The following is a 22,373-nucleotide window of genomic DNA, read 5'->3' as shown; positions in this document are numbered from 1 at the left end:
TAACGTAACCCGCGCGCGTAGGTTTCGGCGAAATTGTCGTTTTGAAAAAACAAACAAATCCGGATTTGAAAAAGTCGTTTCGGCTTGGGTTTTCATTTAGCGACTGAATTCTACATCCTGTATGAGAGAAAAACATGCTCAAAGACAGCATTAAGGTATTCAGTTTTTACAATACGAAGAACACGAAAGTCTATGCCACTTTCAAAGTAAAAAAAAACCCAACAATAATGGATCAGACAAACACATGATCGAAGTTGGCAGTAAAAATCTGATTCGAGATTGTTTAATGTCGGTTGTCAAGTCACAGAGCCTGAACCATGCTGCACCAACTTCCGCCCAAAAAGGCAAAAACGAGGTTTGTTGTATATATTTATTTAAGTGATCCATCAACAACTTAAATGACTACCCATCTTATTTAACAAAAACTCAGAATGTGTACGGTTAAGTTATTTTTGCATTTTTTTAAGAAGGGGAAAGCTTAAGTAATTTCTTACCACCGCTGTACTGAAAAGATATAAAAAGAGTTTTAAAAATTATATCTTTCTCCATAGACTTCAATATTAGCTTAAAGATGTGATAAATTTGTTCCTTTTTAACTTTTGTTCAATTTCAAAGGTGAATGACCCTATAAAATTACACAAAGATTTCAGTGTTCGAACTACCAATATTTGGTTTTAAATATAATAATTGTGGATGCAACACCTTGAAGTGAGGCAATGCATTAAGTCAGCATAATTAACTGATTTAGATAAGAGTTTTGACATGATAATGACTGCAAATTCCTTTCATTTGAAATGTATCTACATTTTTAATAACATGTTCAGGAATAATAATTCATTTATTCACAATATATAATAGGAAGAAACTAACAGGTGGCCCAGCTAAAGTGGAAGAACGGAGAGAAGTGGAATACACTTGTAGGGTGGCAGTTATTTTAAGAACCCTGTCTTGAGTTCTTAGAAGTAGGTACAGTGAATCTTACAACACAACTCTGATATGTTAAATTTTAAAATGTGTCATTATGAAAATGTATGAAATAATATCATTATTTTGATTGTAGATAATCTGTGAATCACATGTGTTGTGCAACATTTTCCCTGAAAAGAAAAAGTTTTCCCTTCGGTTGCTATGTTGATGTAAATCCATTGGATGTACATCTTGATGTGCTTGCAAGTCACTCCACTTCTCGTCCAGTATACATGATGTACCCACAGAAAGGATATAAACATAAATTACACAAAAGTATATGCTTTGAAAATGCAAAAATTAACATGGACTGAATCCTACCATATGTATTATATGACGGTGTTGATGTATTGATAACTGAATGGGTGACTTTCAATAAATACACACTTGTTTGAAATTTTTGTTTGTTTATTTTTTTCCTCCCTCCCTCGTAGGTTTTAAATTTTCATGTTACGTTAAACGTAGAATTAATTTTAAACAGCCTAAGTCACAGACGTTCGTTTTGTTGTGGTAATGTTATATAATAATACAGAAGTAAATTATGAACCAGCCTTCGTGTTTTTGATCAGGTGACCGACCCACATTTATACATACTGACTGATCTTTATTTCTAAATGTTAACAAGGAGTGTAAATGTTAATCTAAACATGAAATTCTTTCTTTGTTGAATCACATACAATTTGATTTGATTGAATTCTTTGGAGCTATATAATATACCTTTCATCAATAAAAATCAAAACAAGTGAAAAGTTAAATCAAAAAATAAATTGGCACAAAGAAAAAGTAAACAAACTGAAATAACTTTTCCTTGTTTTATATATTTTTTTTTTTTTTTTTTTTTTTTAGATTTTCTTTCATGAAAAGAAGAGGTCAAAACAATTATTTACACTATGATCTATTCATCAAGCAAGTACATTCAAATTCAATATTTAACATTGCTTTTATTTATTGTTTCCTCCTCCTCGTATACATGTATCTATAACTTTATTGTACAGGTCAATTCTAATGGTAAATTCTATCCATGTATTTTATTTACCAAAAAATGGCGGTGATTTATCATAAAGCTTTTTCTAAATTTATAAAATTGTAACAACTCTATTTTATCATTTCTATACCAGTTTGTGTCAACAACTGCACTAACCGTGTTGACGGAGACTACCAATCCTGCTACACGTGCCATGGATACGTTTCATGCGGCAATGGAATTTTATTTAATCAGACTTGTCAAGATGGTATTTTAGGCAAACCTCTCCTGTGGGACAACATTAAGAGAAGATGTGATTACAATTCCCCTACCTGTAATCCAACATTGAAGAAATCAAAAATTTCTTCTTTTTTTTTAAATTGCTTATGTTATCATCAATTATTTTTGTTCATTGAGTGTAAACTGCTAAGACTAATGACTTGCATGGAAACAAAGATAGCCATTACTGTATTTTTCAGAATTTTTTTATTGTATGTAGTGTATATTTTCTTCAAGCCAAAATCAGTGTTATTATTAAATTAGTGAATGCAGGTTGTTCAAAAAGTTCGTGGAAATATGCTATTTCAAGCTAAATAACAAATCCATTTTCAGGAAAGTACCATAATATTCTAATATAGACTCTCATAAGTATATGTACAGAATTTAAAATCAGAGCAATGTTAATTCTTACATTGGAGTTATCATTAATTATACGTTGCCTTTACAAGCTGCACGGCTCAGTATGACTTAACGACGTTTAATAACGTCTTAGCCCTTGGTTTAACTGAGAGTAATATGCGCAATCACCGTCTGGTCTGAAGTTTCAATCGCACACTTCATAAAAAACGCTCGTGTCACTTATGGATGAGCGATCTCGAAATATTTCGATGTTTTCATGTTTTCTTCATCATTTATTTCGTTTCTATCGGTGTTTTACCCAAGTCGACACAGATTGTCTTGATGGCGCGCTGCTCCGTGCGGTCAGCTGACGTCGCTTTCTCTGGCGTTTTAAAAAACACCTTCTTAACGTAATTTCTGCAAAAAATAACCTCTACTCAATTAAGTACATGTAGATCCAATGTTCTGTGAAGTCATGCTTTTATGTAAAACTTCCGAATTCTTTAAAAAGTGTGCAAGATAGTTTTATATATTTTATGTGAATATAATCAAATAGAAGTAATTGGAATTCTTGTTAAGTTCAAGATATTTTTATCCAAAAAGATAAGTTCAAGATATTTTTATCCAAAATTTTCAATTTTTATACATTTATTTTATATCAATGCTAAGGGAATATAACTCTTTTTCTGAATTTTCTCTTTGTTGTATGTCTAAATGCTATAAATTTGCTCATCCCGACGATTAATTTATAATATATTTGTTTTTAGTTTTCTGATAAAGTTGACAATAAAATTAAACAAGATATACAAGTATATACAAGTTTCTGCCTACAACGATATTACTTTTAACAAAACCATGCGGTTTTCTGATGCTAAATAATGCCTTAGTTATGTTTATCTGACATCTAAAAAAATGTTGTGACGTACATTTTTCTAATAATTAATTTAGGTTCTATTTTGCAGTTTTCATCAGAAAATTTTACGAGTATAAAGTTACATTAAAAACTGTTACAAACAACGTATAAAAATGATGTACACTAAGGACTTAACAATTGAAGATAATGATGGTCTGATATGTTTTATAAGAGAAAATTAATATCCATATCCAAAACCTCAATCAGGAAGTTTGGATAGTTTTTACACTGGACCGTAGGTACTATCTGCGACTCTTTAACAAAGGCATTTTTTTATTTTAGAGAAAACATTCAAAACCACTCTAGATTAATATGATTTTTTGACAAACAATTCGATCCACAATATTTATGCAGTAACAGGCACGTAGCATCGGGGGGCAGGGGGGTGCCCCCCCCCCCCCCCCACACTTTTTCTCGCAACAACCAATTTTTTAAAGATTTACATATAAAAATTTGAATTATCATGGAGTTGCCCCCCCCCCCCACTTTTTTGGGAGTACGTAAAAAATTGGTATGAAAGTAAGGTAAGTAGGAAAAATAGGAGTGAAGTTGATGTTTTAGATATACTACGCCATCCAGCCCCCCTCTCACCCCCACACGGATTCGGATTTTTGAAGATTTTGGAAAAATCAAAAATTTTCTTTGTTTTTTTCTATTTTTTTTTTTGGTCAATATTTTTTGGATGAGTCTGCCACCCCCCCCCCCCCCCCCATTTTCAAAAACGATGCTGCGTGCCCAATTAAACCATTTAAATGCGAACACGATGGTCCAGGAGCTTTTTGGTCAGCCCTCTTAAATACATTATCATATTTTATTAAAAAGGCTGGGTTCTTTGATGTGAAAATCCAGCTTCATTTATTAATTTTCAGTATATTTGGATTCTATGATGCCTAACAAACTTTATCCATGGTTGAAAAACATGTTAAAGAAGAGTCAAGTCAGTTACCTTGAAATAGTTTGTGTTTGAACGGTCATTTTTAAAAAGGACATGATCATCTTCCAGATGCCATATGTACAATGCTGCATCTTTTGCTCTATAGTTTTCAATTCAAACTAAAAATATGTTATTATTAGAATATTTTGTATGGTTTCAAATTACAGATATCATTTGCTCATTATATACTATCGACATACTTTTTTATTGTTAAAACAATATGCTCACAAATATACTTATTCTTTTGGCTGATATATTTTGAAATGTTATTACTTTAACGTTATAATAATCTGGAAATTTAATGAAATCATTAAAACATGCTTTTTAAAGCCTTATCTAAATCATATAAAATGAATCGTTCATACTGATGCAAACATACATGAAAGAAATTTACCAAATTCCGCCGTTAAAAAATTGAAATATAAGGTGATGAATGATACACACGAACCAATTTAATGTCATTGAACAATTCATTTTAAGTCAAGCCGTCTTTTCCTTAGCGAAGGATGTGATGAATTGTCGCCGAACTCAAAGAAGCGTATTAGAAGCCACTATATAGTACTATTGTATTGACTTATATGATACCACATACATGCATGACTGAAGATAACCCAAAGACTTCTAATGTAGTGTTTGTGACGATCAACCCTCTTTCCCTAATTTTGGTTTCAGTATATACCTTTTTAAAACTGTTCAAAGCAGCTTTTATTCAAAAAGAAAAAAATGCGAAATATGATTTTGATGAAGCTAAGATGCCTTAATGATATATTTTTAAGTAGCGGATTCAACAAACTGAATAAGTGAACCTTTTCCTGATTAAAATCATTTCTAGAAAACGAAACGGTTAGTTTATTAATTAATATTATGCACTAATTGGTCTTTTATTATTTGTTTGTCTTTAATATTAATAAAAAATCAGTCATTGGCAACGATCATTAATTTGTGTGAACGTTTGACACATATATACTATAAGATTTATAACAAAATATTCTGGGTATAATGGTTGATGCATGGCATTTTGCATAGATAAATATAACGGTATTGTGCTAAAGTATAGGCTATATCTCTCAAAAGCATAATTATAAGCAATGAAAACACATGCGTTATTTGTAATCTCTGATGCTATCTCTCGCTATTCTCAATTGACAAACGAAGAAGGTCCGCTTCGAGTGGGAATGATCAGAATCTTGTTCAATATTTTCTAAAACCAGATTCAGCAATTTAGTTATTGAAGCCTGTGCTTCTTTTTATAAGTAATGTTTTATATAAGCAAATTGAATGTTGTCGGTATGGAACGTACCTTTTTAGTCACGGAATGGTCCTTAACGCTGTATTTATAGTCCTTTTTCGGTCACTATTGTTAAGTTAATTCCTTGAACTTTTTTACTTCAAATCAATTTTTTAGAGTTCGGTCCGTTTCCAAAGAAATTTAATGGTTTTAAACTGCGTTGCAGTTAAATAATACATTGTTTTCTTACCCTAACTACTATGCAAATACTAACCTGCCTTTGATTGAAGACAAGATTCATAAATATGCATGGCGGGCAGAATTTATATTGTAATGATTGGTCTACATTTAGAATAGCGGTATATACTGTAACTGAACCATTTTCTCACCAGAGGTCGTGCGACACAAGCTTAACTTATACCTCTGTCAACGCCTGAAAAAAACAGCCTGTTACATGGTCAAAATAAGCATGGCGAGCACATTGTATTGTTGATTCATTTTTCCTGTACAATCAACTTGAAGGGATGATACATGTATTAACGTGCAAAGTTAAAAAATTATCATAGGGGATGGCATTGCTGTTGGTTATTTGTGTAAAATCAACAATGAAATGGAAGCGTGCAAAAACTTTTTTAAAAAATTTTACGTCCGCAAAATAGTTCGTCTAGTAATATTGAAAAAAAAATGAATAAAAGTATTACAAATTGAAATTGAATTACATAATCATATTAATTTTATATATAGATAAACGAAGTAAATACATCAATTTTAAATGTATTTTGCCATTGATTCGTTTAAGTTTGTACAAGAATCTTGACATCACATCGGGCATTGACAGGAGAAGCGCTGGTGAGAGAATGTAATCTCTCTCTCTCTCTCTCTCTCTCTCTCTCTCTCTCTCTCTCTCTCTCTCTCTCTCTCTCTCTCTCTCTCTCTCTCTCTCTCTGCGTGTTGCCATTTTGTTTAAGTTTCAAAACAAGATATATCGGCCGGTATAAGTAGCTATTGATGATCGTAAACCTGTGACTGATGTCAATAATTTACATGTATGTATTCGAGAGGAATTAACAGGAAGATTGACGGAACCTCAAAAATCCGAGCCGATAATCAAATAAGACCGAGTCCTGTTAACTGATAACTATATCGCCCAGCAGACTGCGCATGTGACGAAATTTTGGGTATTCACAAAGTGACCTGGGGTTAAAAATCACATCGTGAATTATAATACTCAACATTGATCTATATTTATTTAAAAATATATTATTATACAAAAATATCAAACCTTCTAATTAGTTTTTTTTGTCAGATGCTATAAGTTGGTGCAAAAATTAAATTTACAACATGACAGCGTTATAAATTTTTGTATTTACACCCACCCAAAAAACCTGTTTGGAAATGAGTAAGAATGTTTTAAAGATATTACGGCAAAAATATGTTTAAAAATGCCAGAAAAAGTGACGTCGACTGACCGCACGGAACACCGCGCACTCATAAAATTCTGTGTCGACTTCGGTAAAACATTGATAGAAACGAAAACAAATAAATGAGGAAAACAGTAAAACATCGAAATATTTTAAGATTACTTACCTACAAGTAGTGCAAGGAATTTTCTGATGAACTCTCTGACCAGACGGCGAGTGTGGCATATTACTCTCACGTAAACCAAGGGCTATGACGTTTTAAAACGTCGTTATAACTCTACGACAGACTGGGCCTGTTTGATTGATTGCTGAATCCAACTCCTTTGAAGAAAAGACAACGATCAGCTGACAACTGATGTGCAATACTTAGTATTAAAAAAGCACAAAGAGTCAAATGGTCAATTTGTGTATTTTTTTCTCATTGAAAATTTCCTGCAATCAATGAAGACTTTTGATTATGCAAAATACATACTTACATGTGTGTTCTAATTCTACTAGGCCACATATATCAATTCGTTTATAATACTTTTATGTTAAGGTGAAATCAGACATATCACAGAATGGCTGACAGCTTATCGAAACCCACAGGAGCTTTGTTGTTACTTACTGGAATAATTATTTTAGATATTCATTTTTTATCCCCAAACTGCAAATTTTTCGCTTATTTGACATTTGTACAGTATATTTATCATTATATATTTCATTATCAAAAATTTTCTTGTTAATTTGAGTGGCTTTTTCCATGTGTGTTATTCCACCCTAAAGGGGCATGGTCACGATTTTGGTCAAATTCTATTTTTATTATTTACAATGATTTAGGAATGTATTTCTAATGATCAAATGAAAATTGAGAGTCGGTCGTTGAGTTATTGGCAAGATATAGGGCTCACAGTTCTTTGTCATGTAAACAAGGCTCGTGTCCTGTTTTTGTTTACAGAGGTTAAATATACCAGTAAAAAAAATTTCAAGCTGATTTGTTGATCTTTTTATTCATTTTAAACAGAAATTTTTAGCATTAATAAACAATCTTAGTGTTGAACACATTCAATTTAGGTCTAAAACTGGAATTTTCACTTAACATTCAAAATGTAAACAAAAGCTTTGTTTACCAAGCAAAGAATTGTGAGCTCTGTAACTTGCTGAAAACTCAACAAATGGCACTAAAATTCTGGTTGCCAATTAAAAATGCCTTACTGAAGCATTGTAAACATTAAAATCGGAAAAATATTTTTTGACCAAAATCGTGACCGTGCCCCTTTAAATACCAAATTGTTATTGGTTTAGACGCAGTTTATAATCCGTTCTCTTATCCTAAGCATTACCAATTGCAACACACTCGACAACGGGTAACACTATATAAATAGTGCCTGTTTGGGGGGGGGGTAACAGTTGAAATTGACACCCCGAGGAAACCATTGTCAACCGACGCGAAGCGGAGGTTGACAATGGTTTTCGAGGGGTGTCAATTTCAACTGTTATCCTCCCAAACAGGCACTATTTATTTTATTATACTGAATGTCGGCGAACCGTACGCGCATAATTTACGAGCATGTAACAATTCATTGTGTTACCCGTTGCTAAGTGTGTTGCTAACGTTGAGGGTAATAGAACGGATTATCAACTGCGTCTAAACCAATCAGATTTCAGTATTTAACATGAAAGTATAATAAAACGACTTGTTATATTAGCGATGAGCCCCCCAAGCCCCCCCCCCCCACCCCCGATACCTGTGTTATATGTATATCTTACAGGGCCGAACTAAATTCGTCTTTCATTTCCATCGCCCGTCTTATTCAAGATTTTAATTTAAGATTGAAACATAAAAGTTTTAAAAACCAAACCCGGAGTATATAAGTAACACTAGAGAACATTGTGTCGTTTACCTAACCGGGTTTTCAGACCAATGAATAAACTACCAGATACACCAGAAGAATAAGCAAATTGTACTAGATTTTGTCATTCCATTTCATTTGAATTATACATAGGTCATTTGTTACATAATTTTGCAAGTTTGTCAATACATATAAATCACTCATGACGTTATCTATCCGGAAGTTTAGGTATACGTCGATTTCGAGACCAATAATTTTTCAGTTGAGAGTTCACCGCGACCATGGTAAGTTTGTATGTGAACAAATTTAAATGGTTTGTCTAGAAAAATTAGAAATATTTCCGCAAAGTTCAAAATAATGTTTTGTACATCTCTAGTTCGGAAAATGTTTTTTAATCAAGGAAATATGTAATGTTCAAACAAATGATATACACTGTGTTATGCTTTCAGTAAAGATGGTTTTGTAATCTATCATCGAATAAACTCCAATTTTTATATTAAATACACTCCAGACAGAAAATTCATGACCAACGTTTTTTAAATTATCTGCATGTTTTCCGAAAACATAATGAATGGTCGCATCTTCGTAAATTTAGTTAAGAGTTTGTGATCCGCTTCTCTACTCTGTAGAGGAGAGAAAGAGGAGCGGATTTGTAAACCCTTGGCTTGCGAAAATAGGATGGTAGTGGCCATTTTGGACTATATCAACCTCCTTTAGAGAAGAGATCAGCTGTATAAAGATAAAAGAAAATGTTCAAAATTTAAAGGAAAAATATTTAAACTTATCATTGTTCATTTTCTTTTAATTTTATCATATTTAAAAGTTTAAGGCAGATATGATGGGTTATAAGTTGATCAACCAGCCTCCTTAAAGGAATTTTACGAAATCTTGACCGATTTTAAGCACAGATGCAAATTTTGCCTAAGATTAATTTTAAAATTGTTTTATTTTAGATATTATCAATGATCTTGCAATTGCCAAAAAATAATAGAAATAAAACTGATGAAAAAGTTTGATTTTTTTGTATAATCGTACATTTTTTTATGGATATAAATCAATGGATCAAAAACTAGTGATGATTTATTACTTGTATCAACAGCCCTCATTGTAAAGTAGAAGTTGTGTTACATAAAGCAATACATGTATATTCAAAACAAACCCGATGAGTATAAAACTTTTCAAGTGACTTTCGTCATTTGATCTCTGGGTTGGTGCATATATTTCTTACAGGACACTCCATCTGGTCCAAAGGCTCGCGAAGATTTCAACAATAACCCAAATACTTACGTGGAATTGCTTCCAGAAACGGTGAGGTTAACATGCCAATTGCAGCAATGCAAAACATGCATACCATTATGTGCATGATTACAATTTTGCATCAAGGCATAAGAATGTTTTCGAGTTCCACGAGGGATTTCACCTTAAAGAAATATTTTAAATCATAAATCTTATTGACAAACATGCACTCAGTTGCTGGTCGACTACAGATTACACACGATTACGCAATAAAAGTTTGCAGTAAAGTCTACACTTTCGCGAAAAGGACTTGTGAAACACTTTGATCATGTCATAAAATTTAAAAGGGGACATACACACGATTTGATCTTGAAATTTTATAAAGTTTTTATTTTTCCTTTCTAGAGTAAAAAATCGAGGCATTTCTAATGATTGATCAAAAATTGAATCTCCAATGCCCTGTTATAATTGGAATACAAATGTCAGGGACCAAAGCATCCGTAAAGTATCGGGTCCGTTAGTTTTCCCGCTAAATTTCCCGCAAAAATTTTATAAGTATCGAAGTTGATAAACTCCATATTCCTTGTACATTATTTAAGGTGGCCGACTTCAGGTTTTTTTGTGAATGTTTTTGTGCTAAAAAAAATACAGTGTATTTATGCATTTTAAGAAATTGTTTCGGTACAATATAAAAAATTGAACACACAAAAAAAACCAAAAAAAAAAAAAAAAACCGGATAAGCTATAAAAACTTGTTATTGAAAAAATTATTTTTTAAACGATTTTTCGTTGCTCGGTAAGTGAGCGTTGCCTATCGTGTGTTATTACAAAATAGAGCTTTGTATGAGTACGTTATAAGTAATAACATAAGATAAAAAGTATAACGTGTACGCCTTCGAAAATTTTACACCCAGAGTAATGCGTTCCCCCAGGTAATTTTTCTTAATTTTTATTCATGAATCCTTTGTACTAAATGAATCTACATTTGTAATAAAATTTGGTGCATTTTAATATTTTTAGATGACCCCCATTAAAAATCAGATGGTATAATTTGGTATTTTTAACATACAAGGTAGAAAATGCTTTAACCAATCACATATTACAATTTGAGGAAAATCTCAATTGTAGTATTCTAAAATCTGATTCGAAGTACGGAAAAAGACATTTTCCTATATATTCCTATGGTAAAAGTGCCTGTATATTGAGATTGCCCCTAGAATAACCAAATGGTAGATTTGTGAAAAAAACTTCACAAATATACTAGAGTTGGTGTAAATTACATACTGTTAAAAAAAGGGTTTTGCTTTTGTAGTTTTTACGCAGTAAAAAAAAACCCACACAAATCCGCCTTTTTAAACACAGCTCGTGTCATGTTTTTTTTTAACAAATAATGTTTTGTAAAAAAAAATCAGTATCGGAAAGAAAGTGATTAGTGACAAAAAAGATAAACTGTTTCATTACGTTCATAAATTAAACGAAAATTTTACAATTATGACATTTGTGAACAAAAATAGACAATCTTTGTTTAAAGACAAAAATCAAACCTCTGTTTATTGTTCAAAACTCTAAATACATGCATGTACATTCAATTTTAAGCATCAGAAATGCCCATGTTAATCGCTCTATATATGTAATTAAATAAAAAACGGAAAAATATTATTGAAAATTTTTTAGCTAAAATTATGGGTATGCCCCTAGGTCTAAGAAATTCCGTGTATTTCCAAAATGTTTTTATATTTTTTTTGCAGCATGATAAGGACAATAAATCGCCTATTCCTTTCCAAATAACACAAAGTCAGGTAAAATCGAGTACATGTATTTTACTTATTTGACGTTATTCTGTACACAATGTTCAAAACTCATTACTATTTTTGTAAACTTCAGAAAAGACGTCGAAAATTTATTCCTCTAAAAGTAAGTATAGCATGAATATTTTCTTTTATGTCATTTATATCCGTTTGACTTGTCATCAATCATTATATATACAGTTTAATCAATATAAATTTTTCTCACATTTTCTTTCTATGCGTTATTCCTTGTATTTCAGTACCATTCCAAAATATTCAAGAAATCCAAAAAGGTAGGTAGGCGATAAATTGCAGTTTCTGCTTTACTGAAAAATAGATAACTTTGACAGCATTACGTTTCGTATTGCAGAAAACAGACAAAAATAGAAATGAGTTGTCAGCTTTCAAAGAACAAGATTTTCACAGACAGGAGGTATACAAGAATACAATACTTGCAATGATAGACTTCACACGTTTACATGTAAACAGCAACATCTCATGAACATTAGAGAGGTTTAGCAGACCAACGTGTACGTGTACTTGTACGTGTAGGTTACATGTTAGAACTACCCGTACCAGCTCAATTACTTTTCTTGTTTACCAGTTGTAACGTGTACTTGTACGTTTAAATGTTTTAATGTAATTATGGATATCCTCTCCTACTAAGCTGAGAATGTTGGTTATAAACAAAAAGTAGGCTTTCTGCCTGTGTTAATTTTATTAAACATCATTTATTATATATGCGCATTTTTATTTATCGCAAATTAATAAGATAACGGAGCCATTGCATGTTTTGGAGGAAGAGATGCGTGAAATAAAACTCCAATAACATATTAAACGCTAATGAAAATTTATGTTGGAAGATATCAGTATTCGCATTGAATATTCAGGCTTAAGAAAAGTTAACATATTTTTTAAAATTAATAGACAACAGGGAAACAGAGGCTACACGTTCGACCTTACGGGTACTTTGCAATTTACATGTATGTTCATTCGGGTACATACGTGTAGAAATTCGTCATTACACAAACTGATGACGTAATGCACATATTTTCCGTTCTACACGTACACGTACACGTACGCGTACACGATGGTTTGCTAAACCTCTCTATTGTCTTTATCAACAATCTTTGAAACGTGAGGCTAAAGATGTTATTTATAAATTAATTATCAGATTTTTGGAAGACCGTCAAATGAACAAACGAAAACCTTCGCTCGCGTTCGTTTTATTACATATAGATAGATAAATGATATTGATTAAGAAACATCCCCTTCTTCATCAATTTACAAGAAGTAAAACGATTAAAAAAGAATCAGGTTTGGTTATAGATGCTTACATATAATTTCAAAGCAATGCAGTTAACGTTAAAAAGCCGAACACGTATGCCCTCCTAAACAAAATATGTACATTTTCAGCCACGGCATGCAAGTGATGATAATAGAGTCAGCACAAGTAGTAGCAGCTACGAAAGTTGTAGGGTAAGTCAACAGAGAAGTCTTTCGTTTTAATTATCATTGTAAATTGTGGTTTTATTCATTACGGTGCCAAAAGGTTTCTATATGACAGGATCTAATCAAATTCTGTGTATACCATTATAAAGAAAACAATTTTAAAAAACAAATGCATTTCTGCATAACATCAGATTAAGGATGTCTGTCAAATGTAGTAAAACAATTAAGCAAGAAAAGTTAGTGACAAATTTATATCAGAAAGATTTGTAAGCTGATCTTTAAAGGAATTGTCGAGAGAAATTGATTTAGATTATATAGAACTATAAATAGAATTGTCAGATTCATTTATGATACCTTTATCCTTTTCAATGTTTCAGCCCTACAGAACTAATGTATCTTGCCATACATACGTGGATATTGAGGAGGTATGTGGATAAATATAGATTGTATCACATTTTTATTAATCTCAAGATCGTACCAATTTATGTAATGTAGGTTCTTTGGAATTTTCTCTCACTATAGGGAATGAATAATCATTTAAAGTTCTGAACGAACACTTATAGTCAACATACATTCACTTAAAAACCCAGTCTTCATCAATCATGACTTTGTGAAAAAATTATAACGATAGAAGCAATTAATTAATACATGACATTGTCATAAAAAATCATTTGAAATTATGTCCATTTTTTTTTGCATTATTTCGAATTAATGTTTTCAGTGCAACAGAGACATGGAAATCGAGAGGTGTAACAGCATATCTACTGTTGCCACTTTGCCAATAGATTTGCCTATGCCGAAGGTAAACTTTGTTTAAATTTACGATGGCATATATCTCATAAAATTTTTCCTTGCTTTAACAGTTACTAGTACCCACGTTTTTTTTAAATAATATCATTTGCACCCGAATGCATGACAGCTATATAGTAATGTGTTATTCTATTTCAAAATGGTACATGATATATTACTTTAGTAATATTTTACATGTTGATGATTGCTTCAGATTCGCCAATTCTAAATGCGTTGATCTGCCAGAAAGTTTAATGTATTTAACATATGTTCGGGGAATGTATTTGATTTTTGACACCATTTTTTGACACTGATCCCACTATATTAGAGAATGGAGATATAATTAATAATTATTTCAACAATGGACAACAGGGTCTGAAAACGAAGGGGCTGTTGGAGAATCCAAAAAAAACAACTTAAATTCGAGTGGTGGTAGGGGTTGTATCTGTGATATAAATGATAGAATTACTTTTGTCTCTTTAATATCAAAGTAATGACAATAAAATCATAATTCAGTGTACTAGAATTCTGTTGCATTTATAATTTTAATTTAGAGGAATGAACAGAAGGACATGTTGGATAACTCTGGAAAAAGACAACTGCAAAATACATGTATACAGGAAGAAGCCCCTATGGATATGACTCCAAGAATACATTATGAAGTAAGTTGCCATAATCAATGGAAGAAAAGTAGTTATAAAAGGGCTTGGTAAATCTGCTTTTTAAGGATGCATCCTTTAATGCAATCTTTTATTTATTTAACTTTACATTTCCTTCCCATTAAAGATGAAGGTTCCTGATAAAAGTAAGGCGATGAAGAAGTACATGGTCCTGTTTTGCATAGTCCTTGTCTTTATCGTGGTATCGACAGTCCTGGCAGGTTATGTCGGTACTAAGGATGTCGTGGGTGATATCCCCAGTATAGTCCAACATCAAGTTGAGACGATGCCTGGATGGACAATTCTCGGAACGCTTTTAAATCAGACAGAGATTGAAACCCTAATTTTGAATCAAAGTGAACTTTTTTTTGATTGAGACTGAATATTGAATTAATTAAAATAAATACAGGACTTAAGTGTACATTTTCAAGAATCTATTTTTCTATATTACAGGTTTTGCCAATCTAGTCAAAAAACAGCAGACTCTCAACAAACGATTTGAAAATTTAACAAATCAAATAGGTACACGCCATTTATTCTTACTTGATTGAATTCTATGACGTTTTGAATTTAAAGTAATTAAACATAACAATGAATATATGTGGAAGGGAAAACATACATCTGGCATTATCTGCATACTAAGTATATCGTTGCATGGCTTCTTGGAAAATTAAACGTAAATTAACGACTGCATGGCTTTCATATACATTTACGAAGAAACATGATGCGTTGTTTTTTTATTGCTTCAATGATCAGAATATTAGCTTTACATTTCATAATTGGACATTTAAACTGTTGTAAATTGTTTAAAATGCCTGTTGAAAACATTTATTCTTTTTTTCACTCTTTAGTTATTAAAAGTTTTGTTGATTATCTAGATGTATTCACAAACTATGTTTTATTTCATTTCGTCCTCGGTCGATATACTCTCATCAGGTCTAAAAAAACCCAACATGTATTGACCTCATCAAAAGGCTATAACTGTATAGAATACCTTTGAAATTTGCCAAATAACAAACAATGTTTTTATCAGAAAAGGAGTATAGTAAAAATTTGAATCGCAATGCAAACTAATGCTAAGTTACCGGTATGGTTTGTAGATAATAGTACACTATTTCAAACTACATGTATATGAAAATACACAACGTGTTGTTAATCTTTTGCATGTACCATCAGAATCAGACTTCAGTCAATTTAAAAATGAAACACAGACAAACATTGAATCAATCCCAAAACGATTCATGAACGAGACAGGTATGTATCTATTCTAGTGCCAATGTTTATTATTGTTACCATTGAGTTAAACACTAATTAATAAGTTCTCTGAAGTTTTGTAGATGATCGAAAATTCTAATTCTATATTGAATGGCAATTATAGTTTTAAACAGCTAAACATATAATATGATCAAATCTATCGTAAAGTCCTTCGGGCTTTATTGGATTGGGTCATGCCCCGACCAAAATTATCACATCAAAATACTCAAAGGATGATTCCTTATTCCTTAATTTATCATTGCATCGATCTTCGAGTGATAAAGTTCCTAGCTAGATGACCAACAACTTGTTATGTTATTCTTTATTATTGTCTTTTGCACTGATGAATAGTTAGCTATGATAAACTCTGTGTGTACCGCAATCCATAATAACGCCTGTGACAAAACGGTAGAAACTTCAAACAAAACCTTAACGTAACCATCCGAAAATATGTTATAAAGGATCGCTTTTGAGAAAAAAATGATATATTCTCAATAACATGTTATGCACATCATTTGTAATTTTATCTTTGACAAATCACTGCTCGGAAAAACACTTCGCATGTTTTGTTATACTGCAACAAGAGAATTTAATAGAATAAGTTGTTGAACACCATGCTCCGAGGTTATATAATGTTTACAGGAGCCCACTTTTAAATTTAGCATCGTTTTCCCCTAATAGTACTTATTCTTTGGTAAAAGTAATACGGAGATCATACGTCAAGATCATACATCACTGTTTAATAAATTTATAGTTTACCTGTTACTAGCATATGTCGTTAGCGTTTTTACATGTAAATACTAGTACTCGCAATTGTAGACAATCATTCCATTTTCAGATTTTCTAGCGTGGAAGGAGGAAGTAAAAAAGGATTTTAACAACACAGTACATTTGTTAGGTAATTTTTTTTTTTAATTTGTGATCTATTTTATCACAAGTCTGATATATTTACATTTATTTAATAAAAGATATAAGAATTTTATTTACTAGTACATGCACTCTTTTAAGTGCATGTATAGTTAATTGATTTTCAAAACAGTACTACATGTATATCATGTACCGTTGGGTATTTTCAAAGTTTGATCTCACTTAAGAAGTTCGTGTGAGAAATTTAATCAGCAGTTGCAAGAGAAATATTATATATATATATATTTGTATATATATATATATATATATATATATATATATATATATATATATATATATATATATATATATATATATATATGGAAACCACACCTATACATTATGAACAAAATATTTTACTATTATGGGCTTTAAAAAAATAAAAAGAATTGGTTTTTGACTATTATAAAAGAACAGTTATAGCATTTTTATATCGGTCAGTACATGGTTTTATACACCTGGTGAGAGAATATCAACCTCGGACTTCGTCCTCGGTCGATATACTCTCATCGGGTCTAAAAATAAAAACATGTATTGACCTCATCAAAAGGCTATAACTGTATAGAATATCTTTGGCATTGGCCAAATAACAAACAATGTTTTTATCAGAAAAGGAGTATAGTAAAAATTTGAATCGCAATGCAAGCTACATGATACTAAGTTACCGGTATGGTTTGTAGATAATACTTCACTATTTCAAACTACATGAAAATAGACGACGTATTATTAATCTTTTGCATGTACCATCAGAATCAGACTTCAGTCAATTTAAAAATGAAACACAGGCAAACATTGAATCAATCCCAAAACGATTCATGAACGAGACAGGTATGTACCTATTCTATTGCCAATGTGTAACGTTGTTATCATTGAGTTAAAAACTAATTAATAAGTTCTCTGAAGTTTTGTAGATGATCGAAAATTCTATTTCTATATTGAATGGCAATTATAGTTTTAAACAGCTAAACATATAATATGATCAAATCTATCGTAAAGTCCTTCGGGCTTTATTGGATTGGGTCATGCCCCGACCAAAATTATCACATCAAAATATTCAAAGAATGATTCCTTATTCCTTAATTAATCATTGCACCAATCTTCGAGTGATAAAGTTCCTAGCTAGATGATCAGCAACTTGTTATGTTATTCTTTATTATTGTCTTTTGCACTGATGAATAGTTAGCTATGATAAACTCTGTGTGTACCGCAATCCATAATAACGCCTGTGACAAAACGGTAGAAACTTCAAACAAAACCTTAACGTAACCATCCGAAAATATGTTATAAAGGATCGCTTTTGAGAAAAAATGATATAATATTAATAACATGTAATGCACTTCATTTGTAATTTTATCTTTAACAAATCATTGCCTGGATAAACACGTCGCATGTTTTGTTATACTACAACGAGAGAATTTGATAGAATAAGTTGTTGAACACCATGCTCCGAGGTTATATAATGTTTACAGGAGCCCACTTTTAAATTTAGCATCGTTTTTTACTCAATAGTACTTATTCTTTGGTAAAAGTAATACGGAGATCATACGTCAAGATCATACATCACTGCTTAATAAATTTATAGTTTACCTGTTACTAGCATATGTCGTTAGCGTTTTTACATGTAAATACTAGTACTCGCAATTGTAGACAATCATTCCATTTTCAGATTTTCTAGCGTGGAAGGAGGAAGTAAAAAAGGATTTTTACACCACAGTACAATTGTTAGGTAATTTTTTTTTAATTTGTGATCCAGTTTGTCACAAATCTGATATTTTTACATTTATTTAATAAAACATATAAGATTTTTTTTACTAGTACATATACTCTTTCAAGAGTATAATTAATTAATTTATGTGTACCGTTGGGTTTTTTCAAAGTGTCATCTCACTTAAGAAGTTAGTGTGAGAAATTTAATCAGCAGTTGCAATAGAACCACACACACACACACACACACACACACACACACACACATATATATATATATATATATATATATATATATATATATATATATATATATATATATATATATATATGATTATATATATTAAGGGAAAACCAAAGGACGCATTTTTCGAACGACCTCATATCATTTTACGATGGATTTGCTTCAAAGAATACACGAAGTAGAGTTTAATTGAAATATTATTATCATATCCTCATTGTCTATGTCACAGTTTGTGTTAGCAACTGTACCGGTCGTGATAATGGAGACTACCAATCTTGCTCCACGTGTCATGGATATGTTTCATGTAGCAACGAAGTTTTATCAGATCGGCCCTGCCAAAACGGCTATCCTGGCAAACCACTTATCTGGGACGATGTGCAGAAAAGGTGCGACGATCACTTCCGAACCTGTCATCCATTGCATACATTTGAATCAAAACAGCGCCAATTGAACACATTTGATTGAAAATAGCTTCAATTGTGAACATTTGGATTAAAATTGCATATAGAAAAATTTCATGGAAAACAGCTTCAATTGTACATGTATACATTTGAGTAAAATAGTTTCATTTGATTTTTCCAAATTCATTCACTTGATAATACATAAAAGCACTAATTTCAGTCTTCATTTAGATTGAATCTATTACACGTACCAATTTAGACTAAGTTTGGTGTGATTCATAATCGATATCAAATATGCCATTTTCTTTTGACCAAGTTCAACTTCGTATAAAATGTTTTTTCGTATCAAGCGTGCTGAAATAAAAAATTTCAGACATAATAAAAATTGCACTTTATGTTGCTTAATCAAACATTTGAGCAGGATTTGTTAACATGTACTATGTATGTAAAATACAGTTATATGACCATGTGTACCATATTAATACTAGAAGTTTTTCGTCTATTGACTTTGGTTTTGAATACATTTTCATTCTATTGTACAGCAATCATATACATTTTTGTTTAGAATAGCCTGTATGAATGTTAATATACACCTTGTACATTCTAATTATACATTTTGCATTATTGTGTAGTTACATCAATTATTAAATTAGATTTATAAAATCATCAAATATATCGGATGCAGCTGGTACGGAAAATATGTAGATTGCCGGGTTTTAATTGTTTAATTGAAGTCAAGCTACATTGTAGAATCAAACAAAATAACTGTGAATAATTTGAACTTTTCAGATAATTATCTGTTTAATAAACTGTTTCAATCTCATGTTTTGGATATATCTTACTTCTATTCATTTTAAGTCAAATTAACCGATCGTTCAAAATAGTATTTCTAACCACCTATCGTCTGCTGTCTGTCAACTTTTGGCTTTAAAGGAGAGGTAATAATAAAATCGTGAACATAGGAAATTTTGATGGGGTGTTTTAAAACAAGAGGCCCATGGGCCACATCGCTCACCTGAGGAACAATAGGTATGATAAAATCAGCTTAATGGAGTCATAATACAAACTATCTGGAAAATGTACAATAATACATGTAGATCCTGTATAAATAAAATCCATTTTCCCCTTCTTATGGTTATAATCATTAGTCCCTTTTCTAACAGGATGATTTTATAGTCATATCACATGTTGAGTACTGCAGTTCTAAAACAGACACTTAACAATTGTTTATCTATGGGATATAAACCTACATCAAACTCTGAACCTTTTTGTGAGGCCGAAAATTGTCCTGGGGCCAAAGTCTTAACAATTATAAAGAATCATCTGGCTGATTAGTTTCTAAGAAGAAGATTTTTAAAGATTTACTCTACATATTCCTATGTAAAACTTTGACCACCCCCCCCCCCCCCATCCATTGTGGCCCCACCCAGCCCCCAGGGATCCTGATTTTCACAACTTTGAATCTACACTACCTGAGGATGCTTCCACATAAGTTTCAGCTTTCCTTGCCGATTAATTCTGAGGAGATTTTTAAAGATTTACACTATATATTCTTATGTTAAACTTTGACCCCCCATTGTGGCCCCACCCTACCCCCAAGGATCATGATTTTCACAATTTTGAATATAAAATACCTGAGGATGCTTCCACACAAGTTTCAGCTTTCCTGGCTGATTAGTTTTTAAGACGAAGATTTTTTAAAGATTTACTCTACATATTCCTATGTAAAACTTTGAACCCCCATTGTGGCCCCACCCAGCCCCCAGTGATCATGATTTTCACAACGTTGAATCTACACTATCTGCGGACACTTCCACACAAGTTAAAGCTTTCCTTGCTAATTAGTTTTTGAGAAGAAGATTATTAAATATTTACTCTATATATTCCTATGTATAACTTCGACCCCCTCCCCCCATTGTGGCCCCACCCTACCCCCGGGGATCATGATTTTCACAACTTTGAATCTACACTACCTGAGGATACTTCCACACAAGTTTCAGCTTTCCTGGCTGATTAGTTTCTGAGAAGATTTTAAAAGATTTACTCTATATATAAAAATTAATAAATAATAAATATATTCCTGTTAAACTTTGACCCCCCCCCCACAATTGTTGCCCCACCCTACCCCGGGGGTCATGATTTACAAAACTTTGAATCTACACTTCCTGAGGATGCTTCCACACAAGTTTCAGCTTTCCTGGCTTAATGGTTCTTGAGAAGAAGATTTTTGAAAAATTCTAAAAAAAAAAATTCATTAATTTCTAATTATCTCCCCTTAAAAAAGGGTGTGGCCCTTAATTTTCACAACTTTGAATCCCCTTTGCCTAAGGATAATTTGTGCCAAGTTTGGTTGAAATTGGCCCAGTAGTTCGTGAGGAGATGTTGAAAATGTGAAAAGTTTACGGACAGACAGACGGACGACAGACAAAATGTGATCAGAAAAGCTCACTTGAACTTTCAGCTCAGGTGAGCTAAAAATGTATTCAAGAACTTATTAGCCAGTAAGTCAAAATATAATTTATTTTACAATGCCTGTTAAAATTAGTTTAACCAAAAAACCCACAGGAAGGCTGAAAACCCACCAAAGAAGCTAAAATTAAGGGTTTTCTTGGAACCAAATTAAAAACAACTTAAAGTTAACATATATCAAAAGAACTAGGAAGGGAAATAATCACCCATTACACTCTTGGCATGACCAAAAGGCATCTTTTTACACAAAACTGATTTTTAACAAAATGTTCTTAGCAGTGTGAATGCTCTAGTCTGTTAGATTAATATCTATCTAATGCTACGTTCCCAATATCATGTCGTGACGATTCGCGCCTTTAATCTGCGTTATAATGCCTTTTGATATGTAATTTTACAAATCCTTCGCATTTTAAGCTTTTGAGATACAAATGGGATTCCGTAATACACATATTAGATCAGTGATTTAAAAACTGTGGGAAAAAATAATGTTGGAGGAGCCATTTTAGCACAGTTTACATCTAAAATGCACACGTTCTTATATGTGAACATAGTGGGTAATATTAAGTTTGTTTTAAAAGCACACCAAAAAATATAGC

The 22,373-nt window shown here is 31.9% G+C and overlaps 1 protein-coding gene and 1 long non-coding RNA gene across 4 annotated transcripts; both read left to right on the top strand.

Annotated features, from left to right (window-relative positions):
• The first annotated feature begins 10 nt into the window (after positions 1–10).
• Positions 11–1,450, top strand: LOC105348453 (uncharacterized). Its single transcript, XR_004601295.2, has 3 exons — positions 11–355; positions 859–962; positions 1,061–1,450. It is a non-coding gene; the product is annotated as an uncharacterized lncRNA (long non-coding RNA).
• Positions 1,451–9,123: 7,673 nt separating this feature from the next.
• LOC105338274 (uncharacterized) lies at positions 9,124–19,571 on the top strand. Of its 3 annotated transcripts, XM_034468099.2 has the most exons (17): positions 9,124–9,160; positions 10,107–10,184; positions 11,861–11,911; positions 11,997–12,026; positions 12,160–12,192; positions 12,270–12,332; positions 13,316–13,378; positions 13,729–13,776; positions 14,073–14,153; positions 14,695–14,802; positions 14,927–15,155; positions 15,253–15,321; positions 15,976–16,053; positions 16,892–16,951; positions 17,710–17,787; positions 18,626–18,685; positions 19,137–19,569. In XM_034468099.2, exons 1-17 carry the CDS (start codon positions 9,158–9,160, stop codon positions 19,370–19,372), a joined length of 1,368 nt encoding a protein of 455 aa, XP_034323990.1. In that variant the 5' UTR covers positions 9,124–9,157; the 3' UTR covers positions 19,373–19,569. The 3 variants fall into 3 exon arrangements, with proteins under 3 accessions (XP_034323990.1, XP_034323996.1, XP_065941126.1); XM_034468105.2 differs by lacking the exon at positions 11,861–11,911 and having other exon boundaries at positions 9,128–9,160; positions 19,137–19,571; XM_066085054.1 differs by lacking the exons at positions 11,861–11,911; positions 11,997–12,026; positions 12,160–12,192 and having other exon boundaries at positions 9,128–9,160; positions 19,137–19,571.
• Positions 19,572–22,373: the final 2,802 nt, after the last annotated feature.

The sequence above is a fragment of the Magallana gigas genome, chromosome 5 (assembly GCF_963853765.1).
Source record: "Magallana gigas chromosome 5, xbMagGiga1.1, whole genome shotgun sequence".
Taxonomy (NCBI): Eukaryota; Metazoa; Mollusca; class Bivalvia; order Ostreida; family Ostreidae; genus Magallana; species Magallana gigas.
The sequence above is the reverse complement of the archived record's forward strand: the minus strand, read 5'-3'. Positions and strand labels throughout refer to the sequence as shown.